The sequence below is a fragment of the Miniopterus natalensis genome, chromosome 15 (assembly GCF_054644295.1).
Source record: "Miniopterus natalensis isolate mMinNat1 chromosome 15, mMinNat1.hap1, whole genome shotgun sequence".
Lineage (NCBI taxonomy): Eukaryota > Metazoa > Chordata > Mammalia > Chiroptera > Miniopteridae > Miniopterus > Miniopterus natalensis.
This window is the reverse complement of record NC_142095.1, coordinates 40,634,936-40,656,619: the sequence shown is the minus strand read 5'-3', so window position 1 is coordinate 40,656,619 and position 21,684 is coordinate 40,634,936. Positions and strand designations below refer to the sequence as shown.

General features: G+C 46.2%; 1 protein-coding gene across 1 annotated transcript in view; it reads right to left on the bottom strand.

Moving 5' to 3' along the window:
* The window catches only part of FLNB (filamin B), a 128,356-nt gene that overhangs the window by 20,609 nt on the left and 86,063 nt on the right, over positions 1 to 21,684 (bottom strand). The window contains exons 21-35 of the mRNA XM_016205520.2: positions 20,893 to 21,490; positions 20,444 to 20,617; positions 19,188 to 19,350; positions 18,417 to 18,577; positions 17,435 to 17,602; positions 15,113 to 15,236; positions 13,742 to 13,898; positions 12,497 to 12,686; positions 10,434 to 10,681; positions 6,844 to 6,946; positions 5,979 to 6,119; positions 3,267 to 3,395; positions 2,127 to 2,300; positions 1,139 to 1,297; positions 608 to 811 (exon numbers count right to left, since the gene is read on the bottom strand). Of these exons, the coding sequence (XP_016061006.1) occupies positions 608 to 811; positions 1,139 to 1,297; positions 2,127 to 2,300; positions 3,267 to 3,395; positions 5,979 to 6,119; positions 6,844 to 6,946; positions 10,434 to 10,681; positions 12,497 to 12,686; positions 13,742 to 13,898; positions 15,113 to 15,236; positions 17,435 to 17,602; positions 18,417 to 18,577; positions 19,188 to 19,350; positions 20,444 to 20,617; positions 20,893 to 21,490 (2,893 nt within the window). The remainder of the gene's footprint in view (positions 1 to 607; positions 812 to 1,138; positions 1,298 to 2,126; positions 2,301 to 3,266; positions 3,396 to 5,978; positions 6,120 to 6,843; positions 6,947 to 10,433; positions 10,682 to 12,496; positions 12,687 to 13,741; positions 13,899 to 15,112; positions 15,237 to 17,434; positions 17,603 to 18,416; positions 18,578 to 19,187; positions 19,351 to 20,443; positions 20,618 to 20,892; positions 21,491 to 21,684) is intronic.

The following is a 21,684-nucleotide window of genomic DNA, read 5'->3' as shown; positions in this document are numbered from 1 at the left end:
TTTAACAAGAGGAGTAAACAGGGAGCATCAGCACATCATGACCAGGATCTGTCCAACCCTTTCCCCTGGGACTATGACTTTGTCTAGAGGTCACCAATATGGTCATCACTCAAGAAGGCGGAAGATGAAGACACTGGATGAGGCATAGGTTGGGGAGGCCCAGACTAATTCAAACCATCGCAGAGAGGAAACAGGAAGAGTCCTCATTTCCACGAAAGCACTGTGAGCAGAGCACGGTCTTGGCCAGCTGGCCTAACAGCCTTGCTTGGGATAAGCCCAAGAGACCCTGGGAAGCTGAGAGCAATGTTGGGAGTACAGATAACGAGAGAAAGAAATCTGTGAGTTGTAGTGGCCCTGGGTTCAAATGCCAGAAGCAGAAGGCTGTTAACCCCTGTAAGCCTCCAGTTCTTCATCTAGAAAACAAAGAAAATATCTACTTTGCCAGTGGTCATCGGGTTTATATGATAATGCAGTTATAAGGACAGACAGCTTGAAGGATGCTCAGAAAGAAAAGGGAGTTGGTAGGATGAAAACATGAAGCAGCCTGAGCAAAAAAGCAGCCCAACCCCGCAAGCCCTGGGCCTTTCCCTGGGTCCACCCCACAGACCTGCATCCCTCGTGTCCACGATGAACTCAGACATCTCAAACGTCCGGCCTTCTGACAGGCCTCGGCCGTAGACTTTGGCTCTTCGGGCATCACCGATCTCGGACTGGACCACCATGATGGACACGGGACTGTTGGCCACATGGTTGCCGTTCTTCTTGATGCTGACCAGATGTTCGCCCACCTCCCGGGGGATGAAGGAGATGCCTGGACCAGGGCACACATTAGGGTTTGTAAGAGGTGGAGGAAAGGGGATAAGAGGTGGGAGAAAGGGGAGACAGGAGAGGAACTGGGAGGAAGACACACTTGCAGGAATGGAAATATGACTCCCTGACTTTCTGGCAACCCCAGAGTGTCCATGAGGGTGGTCAATCTGGCAACACGGAAATGCACTGAACTTTTATCACGCGTGTGACACAGAAGGTTTATCACATCACACTCCAAGGTGTTACCTATTTTCCAATAAAGGACCAAAGGAATCCTCAGCTCCCACCCAGTGTCCCAGCTCCATCCAGGAAGGCCACCTGGGCTCACCGATGTGATTGTTGGGCAGCCGCTTCAGGAGACAGGGCTCGTCACGGCCAGACGGGGCCTTAATGCTGGCCGTCAGGGTGCTGAGGTCGGTCTCGCTGATGTCGAGCAGGAAGTCGGCGGCAGAGCCCAACTTCACCTGAGAGCACCGTCTGCTGTCATCTGGGAAACAACCCCCCAACCATGGCTCCTGTCACAGGTGGTCACCCAGCTCTCTGGAGCTTTCACCCCACATGCTGCTTACCAGTGAACAGCCAGAATTAACTACCCAAAGTCAACTGAAAAAACACACCTAATGGACCTAATCAACAATGAATGACTTCTACGTATGCCTGGGGAAGGGAAAGACCAGATGCTGGCAAGAACTGGAGCCTTGAGTCCTCAAGGACAACTTTTTAAAGGAGTCTTTGCCCGTGAAGGCACCTGCCTGCCATTCCCTTGGGCATTTCCCAGGTATACACTCATCATGGTCCACACAGGACTGCGGGCTGCTTCACAGGCAGGTCTAAACAACTCAGGCAAGAACTTCATCCTGTGCATCTTTTTTATGACCCACTGAGAGCAGGATCCGAGCACAGCGAGCGCAACAGAGGTGAGCAGCAGGGCTTGAATCAGATAACCTCAATCTCAGCCCTAGAATATCCACATGAAAACTTGGCTAAGCCACTCTCTCTCTAAGCCTCAGTTTTCCAGCAGTGATGCTGAAGGGCATCTCTGGGCTCATGGATTCATGCAATCGCTATTATTTGAATGCCTCTATTTGGGGGTCTGCTATTTGCATGCTGGAGTCAGGCTAGAACAAAATAACTGCTCTCCTATGGTGTGAGTGCTTTTCCCTGGATTACCAGCTAATGGAGGAATCAGCCTGTCCAACGTTGGCCTTGCACCCCCAGGTTCTCCCTAGTGAAACCTAAACCCGGGTACCTAGCCTGCTGCCCCTGGTCAGATGCAGAAACAGGCTGTTGGGACCTGGCAAGCCAGGCAACCCTACCTGTGATCTTGGCTGTGAAGGGGCTGCCAGGGATGTGCTTGTCATTGTACTTGACCAGAATGCTGTAGTCGCCTGGCAGGGTGGGCAGGTAGGTCACTGTGCACGTCCCATCTTTGTTGTCAATGCAGCTGATTTCGGCCTTTGAGGGCCCCTCAATAGCCAAGTCCAGACCCCCTGTGAATGGGAGCGGGGAGGGAGGGTCATCAGGGAGAGTGCTTGTTTCCACAGGGACAGCAACTCATCCAGGGCAGCCCTGAGGCCGGATGTCAGACTGACACAGGCCATGTGAGCCGCAGGCAAGGGGCATAGGTCAGAACTAAGTGACCTAGAGCACAGCACCCCACTACCTGAATTCTCCACTACACAAACCCTGGAGGTCTTACTACTCTTCGGAATGTGTGGGATGAGAAAGGATGGAGCCCTGCAATCAACCACACACACAGAGGAATGTCACACACACTGTCCCTGCTGGGGAGGTGCTGGAGGCTACTGTGGAAATCTCATTAGAAACACAAATTTTAAAGTCTCCACAGAGACAATGGGCATGCACACAGAGCTTTATCTAGAATGGGCCACTAAGTAACTCATGTGGTCCCGTGGATACATATACATGTGCCAAAAGAACAAAACAGCCCAGCCGCTTGGCTCAGTGGTTAAATGTTGACCTATGAACCAGGAGGCCACAGTTTGATTCCTGGTCAGGGCACATGCCCAAGTTTCGGGCTCGATCCCCAGTAGGGGGTGGGCAAGAGGCAGTTGATCAATGACTCTCTCTCATCACTGATGTTCCTATCTCTCTCCCTCTCCTTTCCTCTCTCTGAAATCAATAAAAACTTTTTTTTTTTATTAAAAAAAGAACAAAACCAAAAATGTTATCAACCAAAACACTTAAATTTCAGACAAGTCACATCAAACATTTCACAGCATGAATCAGAGCTCAATCAGTACCCACGGAACTTCAAAAATCCCTGTTTTGGGTAGAAGACAGAGCAGCTGCACATAAGAGATTTACATGAAACAAAAGATAAGGCCAATACTACTATCCAACAGTTTTATTTTTAAAAGCTGCCCTAGAATTGTGTCTACTTGATTCTCCAAATGGAAAGCTGAAAGCATATGACCACATAAATGACTTGGTACCTTCTCCTGCATCCTCGGTGACAATGGTAAAGGTGGCAGTTTTGTTGGCTACTCCATATACCAGGCCTGGACCGTAAGCAGAAACGCTCCCACTGTTGGGGTAGTTCACGTAGAACTGGAGTGGGCTCTCTGGGTTTGCAAAGAACACAAACAAAATTGGGACTCAGTGAGGGGGGAATGCATACCTTGGACAGCCGGCGGGTGTGGCATCTCCTATGCAGAAGCAGAGCGAAAACTGAGCCTCTGGTGGAGCTTGTCATCCTAGGACACCCAAGAGGGTCTACTCACTATTGTTCCTTAAATGTTACTTAAGAAAAAGAACCCTGCTCTAGACTAGAGAAGGGCTAAAGCAGGGGAGTCCAGCTCAACTTGACTAATTAGAAGGAAACAGCCGACCATGTGAAGAAATAGCTCACTCCAAGAGGGAACACAGCTGGAAAGGTCCTTTGGGGAGGCAAAATGTAAGGTCTATACACCCATCCCACACTGTGGGAATTTATCCCACTGTGGTCCTCCCTACCCACCCCTCTCCCACTCCTAGCCCTATGTAAGTACTTCCATTCCACAGTGGTCAGATGCAAATTAGGAAAAGACCCCAGTGCCCAACAATAGGGGGTTGGTTAAATAAACAATGTTCTACTTTCAGGTCATTAAAGAATGAGGGAGTCTGTATGCACTAACTTGAGAGATTATCCATAATGTGTTTCATTAAAAAGAGAAAAGGGCAAGTGGCTATATAATATTATACCATTATCCCATTCCTTTAGAAACAAAACAGAACAAAATTATAGGCATGTTTGTAGGTACCACGAGAAACATTTGTACACAGACCAGCAGGGGAAGTAGGAGGGAAATGGAAGACATTTTTTACTTTCTCTACATTTGCATCTTTAGAATATTTAAATAGAAGATAATACATTTTTGCTTTGAACAAATATTATGCACACATATACACATAAACCAAAGCAAACATCAAAGTGGGGAAATATTTGCAACTCCTATCACAAAGGGCTAATCTCTCCAGTATTTAAATTGCTCTCAGAAACTGATATGACAAAGGCCAATAACCAAACAAAAAAATCAGGCCATGGATACAAACGTTCAGTGCACAGAAAAAGGAAATACAAATGGTACTTAAACATATAGAAAGTTGCTCAATCTCATTCACAAGAGAAACACAAATAAAGTAAGACTGAGATACTGCTTTTTCAATGATCGGTTTGGCAAGGCAAAGATCCAAAAATCTGATAGCATAATCCACTGGCAAATTTGTGAAAAAGTAGGTATCCTCCTACATGGCTGGTGAGTGTGTGAATTGGAAGAGTCCTGATAAAAGGCAATTTGGCAAGTTCTAGCAAAATGATAGATGCCTGGCCCCAACAGTGTGGCTCAATGGTTGAGTGTCTTCCCATAAACCAGGATGTCATGATTTGATTTCCAGTCAGGGCACATGCCTGGGTCTGGGGCTTGATCCCCAGTAGGGGGTATGCAGGAGGCAGCCGATCACTGAGTCTCTCTCATCATTGATGTTTCTCTCTCTCTCCCTTCCTCTCTCTGAAATCAGTAAAAACATACTACAGCATATATGCACAACCTAAGGACACAGACAATGGTGGGGTGAGGGACTGAGGAGGGGGATGGGACAGGGTGGAAAGGGTCGTTGGGGAGAAAAAGGGACATCTGTATTATTTTAAACAAAAATAAAATTTAAAAAAGTAAGAAAAATAATAATAAAATAAAAAATAAAATAAAAATAAAAACATACCAAAAAAAAAAAAAGACAAATGCCTGTACCTGTGGCCAGAAAGTCCTCCACGAAAAACTCACAGATACGCCTTTGCAAGTGTGACATGCTTAATGGGAAAAGCTATTCACTGCAGCCAAAGGTGGGGAAGAAGCTAAATGCCCTCCAACTGGGGCAATGGTGAAATATGTAATGGTTTCCCCAATGGTGGGACTCTGAAGATGCTCTATCATTCGGATGTACAAAGTTCTCCTACACACAAAAAGGCAAGGACAATACTGTGAAGGGGATGCTACTATTTATGTAAAACATGAGGATTAGAAATCTATATTCTTGTTTGCTTGTAGAGCCTTAAAAATATTCTGAAACCCAACATAAAAAATTAACAGGTTCAAGGAAAGGGTAAATGGGGGTTATGGGTGGGAAGGAAGTCCTTCTGTGCATCATTTTTAAAACTACGTGTATGTTGCCTACCCAAAATATTAAATTAAGAAATGGAGAAGTGCTTAAACAATTTTTTTAAAAGAACAATACAGTGCTGGTTGGTGGGTGTGAAACCTAAGCTGGCTTATGTGACAATAGGCAGCTTGTACTCTTCTCACAACCTCTCCTTCCGCCCAAACCCCCACGCCAAGCAGGGTTCTGCAGGCCAGGCTGGAAAGTCCCCTGATGCGCATAACAGTTTTCTCTCAGCTCACCCTTTGGCCACACTCGGCAGTGACAAAGACAAATAACCACGGACCTAAGGGCCTGCGCTGTGACCCAGGACACTTAGATGCATCATTCCTTCTGGAAATTAGCTAGATCCACAGGCTGTTTGGTTTCACAGGGACGCCAACACTTCATTCCCCAACCTGCCACTGGGAACTGTTTCCCACACAGCTGCTGGCCGTACGTCTGCAAACCTCCCAGGAGTTCAGGCTCCCGAGTCCTGGAGTCCCACGAGGCATGCGCGGAGCCCAACTCACCGGGGATGTGGCTGCCCATGTATTTAATGTGCATCTCATGGAGCCCGACCTCAGTGGGGGCATATCTGACGGTGACCGTGCCATCCTTGTTGTCCACAATCTCAGGTGTGGCAGTCTTCCCAGAAGGCATGTGGACCTCTCCTATTGGAGCACAGGGAGACAGGGCAATGAGCCCACGGGCTACTCACCCCAGAAAAGCCAAACACCAAGGCACGGGTGGCCTTCAAAATAAAGGTTTTCAGATCCAGGAAACTCACTGCTGCCTAAAACCTCCAAGTTCCAGAACAGGAAAACAGACTCGCATTTCCCTTTATTTTGTTCCTTTTTGCTCCCACAAAACACAGCAGGCAACTCCTAAGTAAAGGGTTTTCTACTTTGTAAAGACAATTTAGAACCCTGAGTGGGACTTGAGAAGACCACAGGAGAGGATTAGTAGAGCGTCAACTCGAAGAGAAGGCACTAAAAAGAGACTGGCAGAGAAAGTAACTCTTGCACAATAGACCTCAGGGTCAGTATCCTATCTGGAAAAGTGGAAGACTGAGAGAAGGCAGGAAAAAGGGGGAACAGGAACCTAATAGTTGAGAAGTATCTAAACACAGTAGTTCTTAACCTGGAGAGAATCCCCAGCTCTCTCCAGGATGTAATGCAAATTATAAATGAACCATCTCTTCAGAGACACACATAGATACACAAAACATTCTGCAACCTCAGGGGCTCATGGACTGACTCCCTAGAGCAAGAACCAGGGATGCTGGGATGATGAACGCAGGTCTGGGGAGCAAGTCTGGGGGACAGGTGGAGCCACCACCCGGGCACCTTTCTGGAAAGCTAGTGAGGACGAGATGGCATTCCCAGCAGTGCTTACCGGTAATTTCTCCTTTTCTGACCGCAAACGGAATGACCAAGTCGAAAGGTTTAAAGCCCAGGCCGTTCATGTCACTCACTGGGACATAGGCCTCTTCGGTGACCTAAAAACAGGAAGCAGTGGTCACTGGGTAAAGTGGACAACAGTGTGGGCTAGTGAAGCTACAGGGGGCAGAGCTACTGGGAATTTTGCAAGCCAGTGCAGCCGGGATTTGGGGATGTGGCTGCCCATGTGGTACGGGCTTTGTCTAACTGGCCCTGGGGCCAGAGCAGAACCTGAGGGATTGGAGAAGTCAAGCTGACCAATTGCTAAACACCTCTAGGCAATTCGCTTGTAAAATTCCCAGCAGCGCCCACCAGAAAGTGGAAAAGTGAGAGACAGAAATGTCTGTGAGTCCCAAGAGGCTCCACTTGGAAAGGTTTAGTTGCTTGTGGCCTGGAAAAGAAGGTGTGTTTTAAGTTGCAGAAAGTAGCAGCAGGTGGCTTTCCCTCTGAACAGAAACCAGGTGTGCAAGTGGTGGCTCTGAGAGTCAGCAGGAGGGCTGAAGACAGCTGTCCATCTTTCTCTTTAAACAGAGACAAACTGTACCGAGCGTGATCAGACATGACGGCTGGCGATTCGTGGAGCACAGACGATGACATGGGTGGGCCTCGTTACAGAGAAAGCGGGGATCATTGTGATGGACTAATCAGTGGCGGACAAACCAATGACCAGGGCACCCAGAGGGCTTAAGCAATCCCCAGAAGCAGGCTGTAGCTTTTCTGAAATGAAGGCTGAGTAAACACAGAAACGCAAAAAAGAAAAAAAAAAGTGTACCCAGGGCCTGAATCCAGGGGGACATGCATTTACCGGCGCCTCCTCCACGGCCGTGACTTCCCCATCTGTGGCCTGGTTGGTGGCAAATGGAGATTAGTAGGGAATCGCACTGGAGGGATATTGCTATTCAGTAGATTCTACAACATGAGGGCTGCTTCCTCCCCATCAGCTCCATCGTGCACAGCCGAAAGCCACTCGCTCTAGCCAGAGCCCGCCTTCTCCCTACCCTTGTGGAGAGCAAGTTGGCGCCCTCTCCTCCAATGTCAAATCCACATGCCCTTTGAACCCATGGCCCCATTCCTAGGAAGCAGGTCTATAGAACTACCAGCAGGAAAGGCCATAGGTAAGTGATGTATGCAAGAGGTTTCACTAGAGCTGTTTGTGGTCATGAAAATCTGAAGCAACCTAGATGTCCATCTGTAGGAGAGTCGGCCGAGTTAGCGGTGGAAGCCTGTTATATTCTGAAGAAGCAGTCAAGTCCACTGAATTAATATAGAAGGGTATCTACAGCACAGCAAGGGAAGGAAGGGAGCTGCAAAGCAGTGTGCGTGGTGTGACCCAGGCACGAAACCGATGTGTTTGTTGTGCAAGCAGGGAAAAGCTAACACTAGTCACCTCTGCAGCACGAAACTGGACAAGGGGTGTCCTTACTTGGTAAGTGTCTACAGTAGTTCATGTTTTAAAAGTCATTATACATTCATTTTTTAAAAATCAGAGACTTCGTGTTCCTGATCCAACTGATCTAATAAGGGAGGGGGTTCCCTCTTCTACTATATCAAATGAGAATTGGAAGGTCTCCCCTATGAAAGGAAGGCCTATGTGCCCATGTTTACTCCTTTTTGTGTATTTTGTTATCTGAAGAAAGGGGCCTTCACTTACCAAGGGAGCTTTGTGAGCCACAAAATTTGGAACAGCCCTACCCCCTCTCTTCTAGGGCTCTCTCAGATGGGGGCTACTGAGGGACACATTGCCTGGGAGGAAGATCCTTCAATGGCTATGTGATGGCTTTTGATCCAGGACTTCTCAACAGTGATGAGCAGATAAGTCCCTAGACCTGGGACTTGCTGTGAAGGTCTTCTTCATGATATATTTAACTGAACCAGCCTGCCAGGTCTCCTTGAGACATTTGCTGCAAAGGCGGTACTGGTTTTCGTGTCCTTTTGGCCTCAAGACTGTAGAGGGAGTCAGGAAATCTACCCATAAGAAGCCAATGAACAGAAAGTCAGTGCATCCAGGTAAGGCTGGAGAAAGCTCGGAACGGGAGAATGAAGACCCGGACCTGGTACTGCAGGTGATGCTCCTTCTCTGCCGTCAGCAGTGGTTAGGGGCCAGTATGTCTATACAAAGAACCCACTGTGCATTCCAAGGTCAAGGGGGCATTTATTCCTAATGAGTTTGGTGGCCCCCACGTCAGGTCTCTGACTTGTTTGCCAAAATGATCCTCGACATTTTCACACCGATTTCTTCACTCAGACCCTCCTAATGTGGTCTGTTATGTCCAGCTCACTGCACCAGCAGGGCTGTGACCATGGCCCAGAAGCTACTCTTCCATCCTGCCCAATTCGAACCAACCAGATAAAGCCCATGATGGACTAAGCACAGATCCTTAAAACTATAACTGGCACCCTTCTCTGTAGATAAGAACGATACCAAGTCTCTAGCTGCATTTCTTCCAGCCCTGAAGGAGAAAAACACTCCCAAATGAGCAGCGTCAAAAGTTGACAAGTGTTTATATCCTTGAGACATAAAAGAGCCTCCAGACCTCTGGCACAGCAACAGATAAACAAACGTCGATGGAAAGAGAAAAAGAGCTACAACACATTAGACACTGTTTGGAAGGCAGACTTGGGCTTCTGTTTGAAATGGAGTCTTCATGCCCTTCTCCGTTGTTGCATAAAGTGTAATCCTTAGAAGGGGCTTTGAAAGCTGTGCATGGGCCAGGTCACTGAAGCCTATGAACTCTGTAGCCAGGTGTGGCTGCTGTCCATGGAATCAAAGGACACTGGGTGAGGGGGACCACACAGTGCTCGGCAGCTGTCTAGAGAGGGCACTTTGGGCTCAGTGGACTTGAGTCTGGTCCCTCTCTCTGATCCCTCCTACACCTCATCTGTAAAAGGGCCAACAATGCTTCCTTTGAGGGTTAAATGAGGGAATGCTACTAAGCTTTCCAACCCCTTTCCTGGTTGAAGAATCTTAGTAACAAAGAAAGATCTAAAAGTCACTCAGACTGAAAATTAAAGAGCCGAGTCATTCTTTGGCCCAGCGGTCTGTATAATGGTTTCCCTTTACCCCAGATGTTCCTAGCTTCAAAAGACAAGCTATTTCCCTTCACATGCAAAGTTTGAATCTCTCCAAAACACAACTGGAGGTACTCTGAGTCATGAGATATCACAGTCAAGTCTCTCCTCCAGACCATGGAAATGGGGGAGTAGGAAGGGAGAAGAGCAGCAGAATAAAAAATTGTAATGTTTTACTTATAAACAATTTTTGTCAGTTTATCTTTCTGAACTGTGCTCAGGCCAGGACACTGCTTAAGACCCTTAGCATGATGGATACTTTGGTAGCTGGTAAGATTCCCTAAAAACTCAGAGCCAAACAATCTCTGGGGTTCTAGAGTGTCCTCTAAGACCCTAAAAGGTCATGACTGCTTAAGAAAAAACGTTAAAAAAAAAAAAAGGAAAGTAGAAGGGGATGTCCTAGCCAGCATTTAACAAATGGCAGCTGTTATTGTTTCTGCCAATAACAGCATGCTCTAGAGAAGGGATTTTACTTACCATGACAGTGAAGGGGCTGTTGGGGATATCGACACCACCAAAGCGCACGTAGATTACATAGGTGCCTGGCTTGGCAGCCGTGTAGAAAATGTCATAGGTGCCATCCTCATTTTCAATGACATCAGCCTCAGCTTCAGTGCCATCTGGGGTCAGAACTGTGCAGGTCACTTTCCCCTTCCCGGCAGTCTTGGCGTCAACCACAAAGCCCACTTCCTCGCCGGTTTTCACAGTGGAGGCGATTCCAGGACCTGGAGAAAAGTTCAGGAGAAGAAAATGGAAGCTTCAGCGTGGACAGTTACCCTGGAGACCTAAAAACAAGTCACATGCTTTCATGTTGTCTGCACCTATTAACATTAGACCTTGAACTGCCACCACATACAGGGATGCCCCAGAGATCACCTGGGGAGGTACTGTTCAAGGGAGCATTTCATCCATTGATTATTAAATTAGAAGCATCTTAGGCTCTGACAGTCAACCAAATGTTGGATCTGGTTTGCCAGCTCTCAAGGATATGGGGATGAAAGCCAACTTTCATCAGCAAACATATATTGGGCATTTTCTTAAGTGCCAGATACACACAAAGGTGAGCAAAACACAATCTCTGTTCTCAAAATGCTCATAATCTAACAGAGCAGAGGGATGGAGGTCGGGAACCAGGAACAACAGCTCAACCTGCTGTGGGAATGCCGAGGGGGGATGAAATAACAGGGGGGGAAAATCAACTGTTCTTCAGAGAGGTGTCTTATACAAGCTCTAAGAATATATCCCAGAGTTGCCACATTGACAGAGGGCTTCCTGAGAAAGGGGGAAATGGCTGAATTCTGAAGGATAGGTGCTTCTGGCTAAGGGAGACTTTCAACCTCTGTTGCCAAACAATGACCAGTCTCTCTCTTTCTCTCTGTGGATCCCTTTACACAGGATCCACACAACATTAGGGAGTGTAGAAAAGTGTAAATTAAAAGCACACTGGCAAAAAATAAAAAATAAAGAGCAAAGCATGTAGAAGCAACAGACGTAAGAATATGTTGTTCAGACATGAGTAGAAACCAGACTGTGGAATCCCTTGAATAACAGGTGAGAGGTGTGACCTATAGGAGCCCCCAGGCTGAGCAGAGTATTTGCTAAGGATTGTGCCTAAACTAAGGAAGGGAAAGGAGCCTGGAAAGCAAGGAGGAAGTCACCTCCCAATAAATTAACATGCCCCCAGGTTAGCAAAGACAATCTGATTGTCTCTGGCACAGCATAGACTTAGCAAGTGGAAGACTGGCCAGTATTTCAAATTTTGCCAGGGCTGAGTCAAAAAGGGCAAAATGGGCAATTTATAAGCTTGCCCTGAAAGTCAAAAGATTTTCTTCATTCCAAACAAATGAGATATGAGAGAAATAGAACACATCCGGGGGGACCTATGTTTAATTTTATTTAAAGAGAAGCAAATCTGTTTCATTTCAGAGATGGGGATTCATGTTTTGAAGTCTGCTGGAAGCAGCATCAGAGTTGCAAGAGCTGTTCTTAGAAATAGAAGGGCCTGCAGTATTCAAATAGTCATTGCTTAGAAATGGAAGGAACCATGATGCTCAAATACTCCTGGAGAATTCCTCAGAGACTTAGACATAAGTCCCAACTGTTGAGGAAAAAACCTAGATCCTTGAATGTGTTTCTCTCATGGTGGCCTGAAGTGATCCTGAATAACTCTTGAATAATTAAACCACTCATGAAAGGCATGCATTAGCTGTTTTTCATGGGAGCAGCCATCACAGTTGATATCCCAACAAATGCACCCACATCACAAATAATACAATAGTTTTCATGTGCCTGGCACTATGCTAAGCATTTTTCATGCCTGACCTCTTCTAATCCTTGCAATAACCCTGTGAAACAGTCTCTGATCCTTAGAAGAGATTCTTGAATTTAAATGTTTTCAAAAAGATCTTCAGTCTAAGCATGGCTGACGCTCAGAATGGTTGAGCATTTTCCCTTGATCACACAGCTATTAAGTGACAGAGAAGGGCTAGACCCTGGCTTTCAGTCTAAAGCCCACACTCCTGACCTTAACCTGCACTCACCCGTGGCCAGGCACTTGCTGGCATCGCCTGTCTGTGTGGCCCGGATGCGGTAGGGAGACAATGGGATGTCATCCCCCCCATAGGTGACCCCAATCATATAGCGACCAGTCTTGTCGGGGATGTAGGTCACGGCGTACGTGCCATCTTTATTGTCCTGGACGATGGCTCTTTTGGGTTTTCCCTCTTGGTCCTATGGAGCACAGAGAAATGCTATTTAGGATGTTGTCATCAAGACGTAGAAACAATTCATGGGAAAACTTGACACATTTTGCTCATTAATTAGTGTCTCTAGTGGGAGGAGACCAAATTACCGGCATAACACAATTTTTTTTTTGGTAGGGAGAGGAATGGGTCACAAACCTCTTTAACAACATGATGGACACAATCAATTCTTAGTAACTTTTCTGCCAAGTGAACAAATAGTGTTTTAGCCCCAAATCCACGGATATGTAGGGAGGCAAGGGCGTGGAGGCTCCTGCTCGCACATCACCATGATTCATTCGCCCTTCTCTCCTCAGTAACAGGACCCTAATCCTCAGCGAGGTACACTGCTCCGAGAATATAAGATTCCACTTTCTAGGTACAGCCACATGACTTGTGACAAATTTCTGGCAAATACGAAGGGAGTGGAAGTCTTGTGAGGGACTAATGACAGGGCTGTTTCAGAGAGCTGATTGATTGGAAGGCCCTATTTTCCCCTCTGCCTATCTTCCTCCTTCTAGCATGACATGTTGGTCCGATGGCCCAGCACCAGCAGCCTTGTGGTCCACGAGGAGACCTGAAGGACAGATGCCACACACGAGGACAGAGAAGCAGAGAGATAGAGCCTGCTTCAATGACAAGCCACACAGCACCCAGGTGCCTTGCCCTGGGCTTCTTTAACAAGAGAATAATTCCATGTGTTTAAGCCACTCTTACTTTGGGGCTTACTGGGATATGCAGCAGAACTTAGTCTTAACTAATCCAATGAGTAATTTAAAGCATTTTAATATAAAAACAGAGGAATAGCTATAACAGAGAGCAAATACATGAGAGTCACCAAAAGGAGGTACTTGGAGCTACACCCTCTGACCTCTCAGGCAAGCATGCATGTTCTCTTGCAAATTACTGACTTTCTGGTGGGAAAAACCTGTCAAACATTGGTACCAGGTCTGAAATTGGTTATTAAAATCCTTGTTCTTACGGCTGGCCAGAAAATTAGGTCTTATTAATGAAGTCTGACTCCCAAAAATAACTCAAAGTTACCGTTATCTGAACAGCAAGCAGGCCTTCCCCGGCATCTCTGGCATCGATTGCAAACTCCACAGGAAGACTGGCGGGCACACCATAGGAACTGAGGCCAGGGCCACTGGCAGTCACTTTGCTGGCATCATATGTGGGAAGGACCTTGACCTTAAAGGGACTTGATAGACACACAAACCCTCAGTAAGTATGGATACACGTCAACCCTGCTCCATCTGACCTCTCTTACACAAAGAAACTGGGACTGCAGAGAGGATTTCAACAGTAGATAAAGTGGTAAGTTTAGTCAACGTCTTAAGTCCAGCAGAAAGGTACAATTATGAGGCAGTAACCACTGTACAACAGACTTGCTTTCCCTGACTGCATTCCAGGGGATACAAATTAATTCCAAAATCAGTTTGGGAAACATGGGGTTAAACATGTTTAATCTACTTTTATTATGCTAAAACAAAGGTCACCAAAATAGAAAGAGAATATTAAAATTTCAGTTTTAATATTTTATCTCATCTGCTTATTTTTTATTTTTAGTATACTTTAAATCAGGGGTGGGGAACATCCGGCCCTCCGTCTGTAATCATTTGGTCTGGCCCTGCAAGGCAACTGCAGGTGGGATCAGAAATTCAATAAATCTAGGAGTTTTATTCATAGCTCATTTTTAAGTTGATAATTTTGTATGGCCCTTGAGTGATGTTATAAATATCCAAATGGCCCTTGGCAGGAAAAAGGTTCCCCACCCCTGCTTTAGATGGTATTCTATTAGTAAAGCAATACATAAATATAATTTATAAATCATAGTTCTATATAGCTAGAGCTATACACATGCCTTTATGTAAAATATATGCAAATCTTAAGTATGATTTGAAAAAACCTTTGAAGGCTGTTATGAGATGTGAAGAGCTTACGCAATATTTTTTGTATTAATATGAATGAAAAGCAAGGTTCTATCCACCCCTCATGGGAATGCTACTATCAACCAAATCCTCAAGTAAAGGAGTAAAAATCTTTGCCCTAATCAGAAAACTACTTACAGGGTCAGCAGAAAAAAGACTTTGATAAACTAATACATTTCCCCCCCAAAATTCCCAACTCCTAATTCCAACTTTTCTTTAAGTTAATAATGGCTGAAAGGAACCCCGGGGGGAGGGGGAAGGGGACAGAAGCCACAAACATCAAGGCTAGTATGTTCTACACTTGTGCAGAGCACGCAGGTCCTCGGTGGTGCTCGCAGATCGGATGGATGGATGGATGGATGGATGGATGGATGGATGGATGGATGGATGGATGGATGGATGGATGGACCACCAGAGCAATGCTGGTGAACTGTGCAGAGGGGTGGGTCTGGCTTGGCCCCTTCCCTCAGTGTCGGGAGCTTACCTACGAGGGATCTCTTCATCAGCATATTTAACGGAGACCATGTAGGGCCCTTCCTGGGATGGGGTGTAGGTCACTGTGTGTGTGCCATCCCCATTGTCCACCACGTTCACTGGCTCCACCAGGCCTGAGGGCAGAGAGGGAGGTCTGAGGAACTGCCTAAGCTCCCCTATACTCCCCCCCTGGGCTAAGTTCAAAACGGATCACATACATCCCCAAGAGCTATTGCTTTCCACTGATGAGTAACATAAATGCAAGCAGGCCGAAATCAGGGGCCTAAGAAATCACAGGAGACATGGTCCTCAATTCATGGTTGCACAAATGACCCCAAGAGACACCTTTAGCTTATTATTGGCTGAAGTACACTCAGTCAGCCCTCGAGTATAATTAAGGAAACTGCCAGCACTTGTTCCTGGAGGGCATATGGTGAAGATGCATGTTACAGGTATGCAATAATATCCTTTCAAGCTGGTTAGGCATGCTTTAGATGCAGCAATCTTTACACTATAGTTGAGAAAGGGCCAGAGGGTCCAGAATGCCAAACAGCAAAAATTAACCAATGGACTGGCTGGTAAAGACTTGTGGCCACCTTTGAGCAAAGACCAAAGGTGCCAGCACACTGGGTGTAAGTGCAGGGCAGGTGAGGGTGCCCTTCTCATGGGGTGAGGGGACCATCAATGTGATGCATGCGAGAGACAGCTGGAGATTATGTTAAAGCATAATCAAGGCATGCACTGGGTTGGTAGATTCTAGATTCCAGTTCTAAATTAAGCGTCAAGGATGGGTCAACTGCAGGGTAGGTTAACCAAAGCATAGCATACTCATTAAGCAAGGCAGAGGAGGCGGGGACAAGGCAATTTCAGGGGAGAGGCCAGCAAGAGGTATTCAGATTATATAAATTAGAGCAGCATCCAATAGGAAAATGCAAACCTGTCTCCATAAAGTCACCCTTCGGGTCACCTTTAAAGAACTCTGAAATGGCTTTCAAGGGGCTGCGCCATGACTGGGAATCTGTCTCATCAGTTAAAATTAAAAGGCTGTTACTTAAGAATCCTCCATAATAGAGGTACATACCTAAACTTCTCTCTCTCTTACAAGCACGTGTGCGTGTGCGTGTGAGTGTGCGCACACACACACACACACACATAGGTCTTGAGGTTCAGTAATTCTGTACAATCAGATACTAATCCCATGACCTCATTTCCCCAAACCATTTCTACCCTGAGTATTAAAGGGCATAACCTCCTACTGAACTAACCCCTTCAAGGAAAAGATTCCTCTTCAAAAAAGGAGCCCACCCTATCTGCCACTTCTGTGAAACCAAGAACGCATCACTGGGGACAAATCTAGATAATTTTAAAAATTAGGCAGAGAATGACACCTTTTTAATGCTGGAAGAGGAAATATGGTTGTGCCAAAAGAGGTGAATTTTAACACACTTAAGTGCTTTGTCCCAAAATGGCCTGCTCGCCTTACCAAACCCCAATTCCAGGCTGCCAAAAGGGTGGACCAAAGGGCCAACAAAGCCCATTCCCCAAAGAGACCCCCTCTCTCCAGGGAGTTGGAAAAGTGACAAAGCCAGGTGCCATGTGGGCCGAGTACCTGTCATGTCCAGAAATTTTGGGGATGTTCCACGTGAGCACCAAGACATTTCAAACAGAGATATCACCTCCAAACCCACCACCCACCCAAACCTAGACTAACCCCACTCACCTCACAAACACCGAAACACAAAATGAAGCAGCTGCACAATTACTGTATATGTGAGAGTCCAAACACTACCTGCTGCATTTTTCTACTTTAAAAAAAATTGAACCTGAGTTGTGGGTTTAAGTCCCAGTAGGGGATGTGCAAGAGGCAGCCAATCTGTTTCTCTCTCCTGCCCCCCCTAAAAAAAAATTAACAAAAAATTATAGAAAGAAGGAAGGGAGGGAGGGAAGGAGGGAGGGAGGGAGGGAGGGAGGGAGGGAGGGAGGGAGGGAGGGAGGGAGGGAGGAAGGAAGGAAGGAAGGAAGGAAGGAAGGAAGGAAGGAAGGAAGGAAGGAAGGAAGGAAGGAAGGAAGGAATTTAAAGAAAGAAAGAAAGAGAGAGAGAGAGAGAGAAAGAAAGAAAGAAAGAAAGAAAGAAAGAAAGAAAGAAAGAAAGAAAGAAAGAAAGAAAGAAAGAAAGAAAGAAAGAAAGAAAGAAAGAAAGAGGAAAGAAGGAAAGAAAGAAATTTAACTTTAAGTTCATGCCAAACTCAAAAGCAAAGTGTCTGCTCTGGGTCACAGCTGCCTGCGCCCTGGGCAAGCTGAATGTCAGCAGGAAGGCAGGATGCATACTCACCGCGTGGGCCCAGGACCCTCACTTCCAGTGGAGCCAGACCAGCCTTGCTGCTGTCCACCGTAAAGGACTGCAGGACTCGGGCTCGGACACCTGAGCCTACCCCAGGGCCGGCGATCTTGACCTTGCTGGGGTCCACGACATCCTTCACAGGAACCCTGAAGGGGCTGCCTGGAAAAGAGGTCATGGGATTCTGAGTCTCTATTGGAAGTTGTCTGAATTTAGCATGAGAGCAGCCAAGCACCAACAAGACAACTTTAAGTTCAAGATGGCAGATATCAAACATTCTGAACAGACATCATCAATCAGTCAGGGCAGACCATCTTCCTGATGCACTCATCCAGTCGATCCAGTGGTCTAAGCAGCCATCACAAATAGACCATCAGAGGAAACCAATATGTCACTGCAGCTAAGCCAGGATACCTTGTTAAAAATAACCCCACTATGGGTTTATACCAGGCCAGGAAAAAATGTGCTAATGTTTAACCAACTAACAAATTAGAAGCTAGCAGTCTGCTGAATGTTTCACAGCAGCACCTTGCAAATTGCCTTAGCTATGGAGCCTGACACTAAGACAACCAACCAACATTTCACTAAACGACTCTGCCTGGGAAAATTCTGGGGTCCAGGAGGAGCTGGCATTTGGCTCTGGGAGGCAGAGAGTCTGAAACATAAAAAGGCACCATGTACATTTGATGGGAAAATTGCAAATGGGCCTCTTTCTGTTGTTATAGTCAAAGATGGCCATATGCTTCAAGCTCACAGGTCAGCCACAGAGGTCAAATTCTCACCCTCTTCTGCAAGAGGCATTTCAAAATTGATGGCATCCTCTAGACTTTCCCAATAAAGCAAAAATAGCTTTGTTGCGTCCACAATAGGCTAGTTATGTCAGACTATTTTTCTTATTCAGGGAGATATGCAAAATCAAACTTGTTTTCATGCAAAATCAACTATTCTACAGGGTCCTTTCTGAGGGAGAGCTTACCAGGGATGTGATCTCCTCCATATGTGATATTAACATCGTAATCCCCTGGAGCAAAGGGGATGTACTCAGCACTGCAACTGCCATCTTTGTTGTCTCTGCAGTTTATCTTCGACTCTGACGGTCCCTCAACAGTTATGCCAAGCCCGCCAATTCCTGCCCCTCTGGAAAGTGTGGAAAAGAAAGCAAAGTAGTGCTAGTGGTTCGTGCCAGTCTGCTTATCGACAAAATTCATTTAAAATCCCTCTACAGACTTCCCATTTAGCCAACCCAACTCAACTTTTATGACACTTCTCACACAAGGAATTTCTCAACAATGAAAAAATACAGCTTTGACACCCCCCCCTTTCAATGTTTATCCTTCGTTTTTCTTATCTAATTGCATTGGCTAGAACTACAAGTACAATTCAGGAATGTGCCTTGTGACCTATTTAACAGGAATTCTTCTAATACTGCACTTAAATATGAGACTGGTTATATATTTCAGCATTGTCAAGTTAAGGAGCTTCCATCTAGTCCTGGATTGCTCAGTGGTTTTATGACTGTTATTATCAGTGCTTTTTGGTACCTTTTCGGTATACTTGGTCTTTCTCTGTAACATAAATCTCTACAGAATAAAATGTCTCCTGTATCATGAAAAAAAAAAAGTCTCTCAAAAGTTGGGAGACTTTACACAAATATAGGAAACACCCACAAAACTTCTTTAAAACAGTTAAGCTACTTAGGGCTACTCCTTTTACAGAGTCAACACACAAACCTCATGGCCTTGCTTACCTGGTAACCACAGTGAAGACATTGGGTTTGTTGGTAAAGGCCTCTTTCAGTCCAGGTCCTTGGGCTTGGACCCGAGATGGCTGGCAGCCTTCAGTTACAGCCACTTTGAAAGGACTGTTCGGGATGGGCACATCATCATATGTTACCTCCACTACATGGAGGCCTGTTCGAAACAACAAACAAAAACAAATTGTACAGGAGTCACATGTTTGTGGAAAATGACACTCTACCCCAGGGTTTTATCTAGCATACATGTCTGTGTGTTTTACCATGTTATTTGAAAAGGGAAGGTTAAAGATACATTAATATTGATATAATCTGATTTTTTAAAAATACAAATTGTCTACTTATGCTTTCTGTTCACTTGGCATTCACATGACCCATACACCCACATCCACATACACACACGTACATGTACACACACAGCCTCTCCTGCCAACAAATATCACTAACTCTACATTGAAGTCAGTCATCTTAATCATCCTGCCCTGTTTTGGGAAAACTCCATCCAGTCATTAACCAAAAGACAAAGAAAAATCCATAATATAGAATATACGTGCATCTATAAAAAAAGGTTAAAATATCTATACAGAGTATTTATAGGGATCCTATATCCAGGTATAAGAATATATGGTACTTTAAAAAAAAAGGATGCCCGGCTGAGTGTGGCTCAGCGGTTGAGCATCGACCTAGGATCCAGGAGATCGGGGTTCGATGCCCGGTCAGGGCACTTGCCCGGATTGCAGGATAGGCAGCCAATCAATGACTCTCTCGTCATTAATGTTTCTATCTCTCTCTCTCCCTCTCTTCCTCTCTCTGAAATCAATAAAGATATATTTAAAAATAATAATAAAAATTTAAAATTTAAAAAAAGGATATATGGTACTTTGATTTTTTCTTTATGCTTTTATAATTTAACAAAATGTTTTATAATTTTTAATATTCAGGAAAGACATCAATGTGCTAAAAAATGTTTACATGGATGATCAACATCTATGACATGATGCCTTGCACTGCTCAGGTGGAGCTTAGGCTAAATCCAGCCCAACTGTCACACAACAGGGCCAGTATGCCAGGCCCTGAGTGGGTGGCTCTGTTGAGAAGATGGGTTTTCGTATTTCCCTGTCACTTTGCAAGTGCCTCTATTGAGATGACGGGCTGAGCACACGGGGCAGAAATCAGCATCAGCCACCAGGAGAAAATGGCCATGCATAGTTTTGAGCAAGGATCATGTCCAAGGGTCATGTCCAACTCACCTTTCTCGAAGGGTGTGTACTCCACCTGGTAGGTCCCATCGGCATTGTCTGTGACGAAGCACTCGGTGGAGGCCCCTGAGGGGTTGGCAATGTGGGCCTTGATGTGGTTGCCCCCCACCTTTGTCAGGGGCCGTGAGTCGACAGTGAAGTCAGTGGTGGCTTCACGAAACACATCTGCAGAGCAATCACACAGAGAAAAACATCACCAACACCTCGGACCCAGGAGCAAACCCAAGAACCAAGGTTCTTGGCACTTAAGGCACAATTAAGTGACAGCAGACAAGTGGTATGACTCTCAAAGCCAGGAAACTAATATGCACCCCTGCCACCCACAAAAAGAAGCACCTGCCAGGGTAGTCTCAGACAAGTGATAACCACTGTATACATTCTGGGACAAAGGCGTACAAGGGGGTTACAGCCTCCCTCTTTTTTTTCTTAATGAAACCCACCTTTTCCTTCTATTCCTGGCCCAAAGACTTTGACCCTGCTGGTGTCCACAGCTGGCTCCACCTTGACACGAGCAGGGAAGTGGGGCACGAGCTCGCCGCCGTACTTCATGGTCAGCGTGTACATGCCAGCGGTCAGGGGCACGTAGGTCACAGCATAGGTGCCATCTTTGTTGTTCTCAATACAGACCTCAGCTTTGGCTCCCGAGTCCGAGACAGCCTCCAGGCCCAGGGCCCCAGGGCCTGCTTCTGAACAGTCAACGCTGAGCAGCCCAGCTTCACCCACTTTCCCATGCTCCAGGCCAGGTCCCGACGCCACGACTTTAGAGGGATCAAACGGCATTTCAATGTCGGCTTTGAAGGGAGAACCAGGTATGTGGACTTCCTCAAAGAGAATGTTGACAAAGTACTCCCCGGGTTTTGTGGGCAGGTAGGAGACGGAGCAGGTCCCGTCGCCGTTGTCTGAGCATTCAATTTTAGCCTCGCATGGCCCTTCCACGGTCAGGCCCAAACCTCCAGTTCCAGCTCCTTTGGTGTCAATGGTGAACTCGGCGGGCTTGCCCACAAGGCCACCCTCCAGGCCAGGACCATGGGCCTTCACCTAGTTAAAGAAAGAATAAAAGTCAATTAGCCTGACACTAATATTGCTGCTCAGCCAGCACTGCTTTCAACACCCAGCCTGTAAGCAGCAGTGAACTGCATCTCAAGTAGTGGGCCCTTTCCCTGGGGCCCAACTTGTGACACCCTCACCCACACTACCGGGTTACAGCTGCAAACAGCCAAGGGAGACGTGGC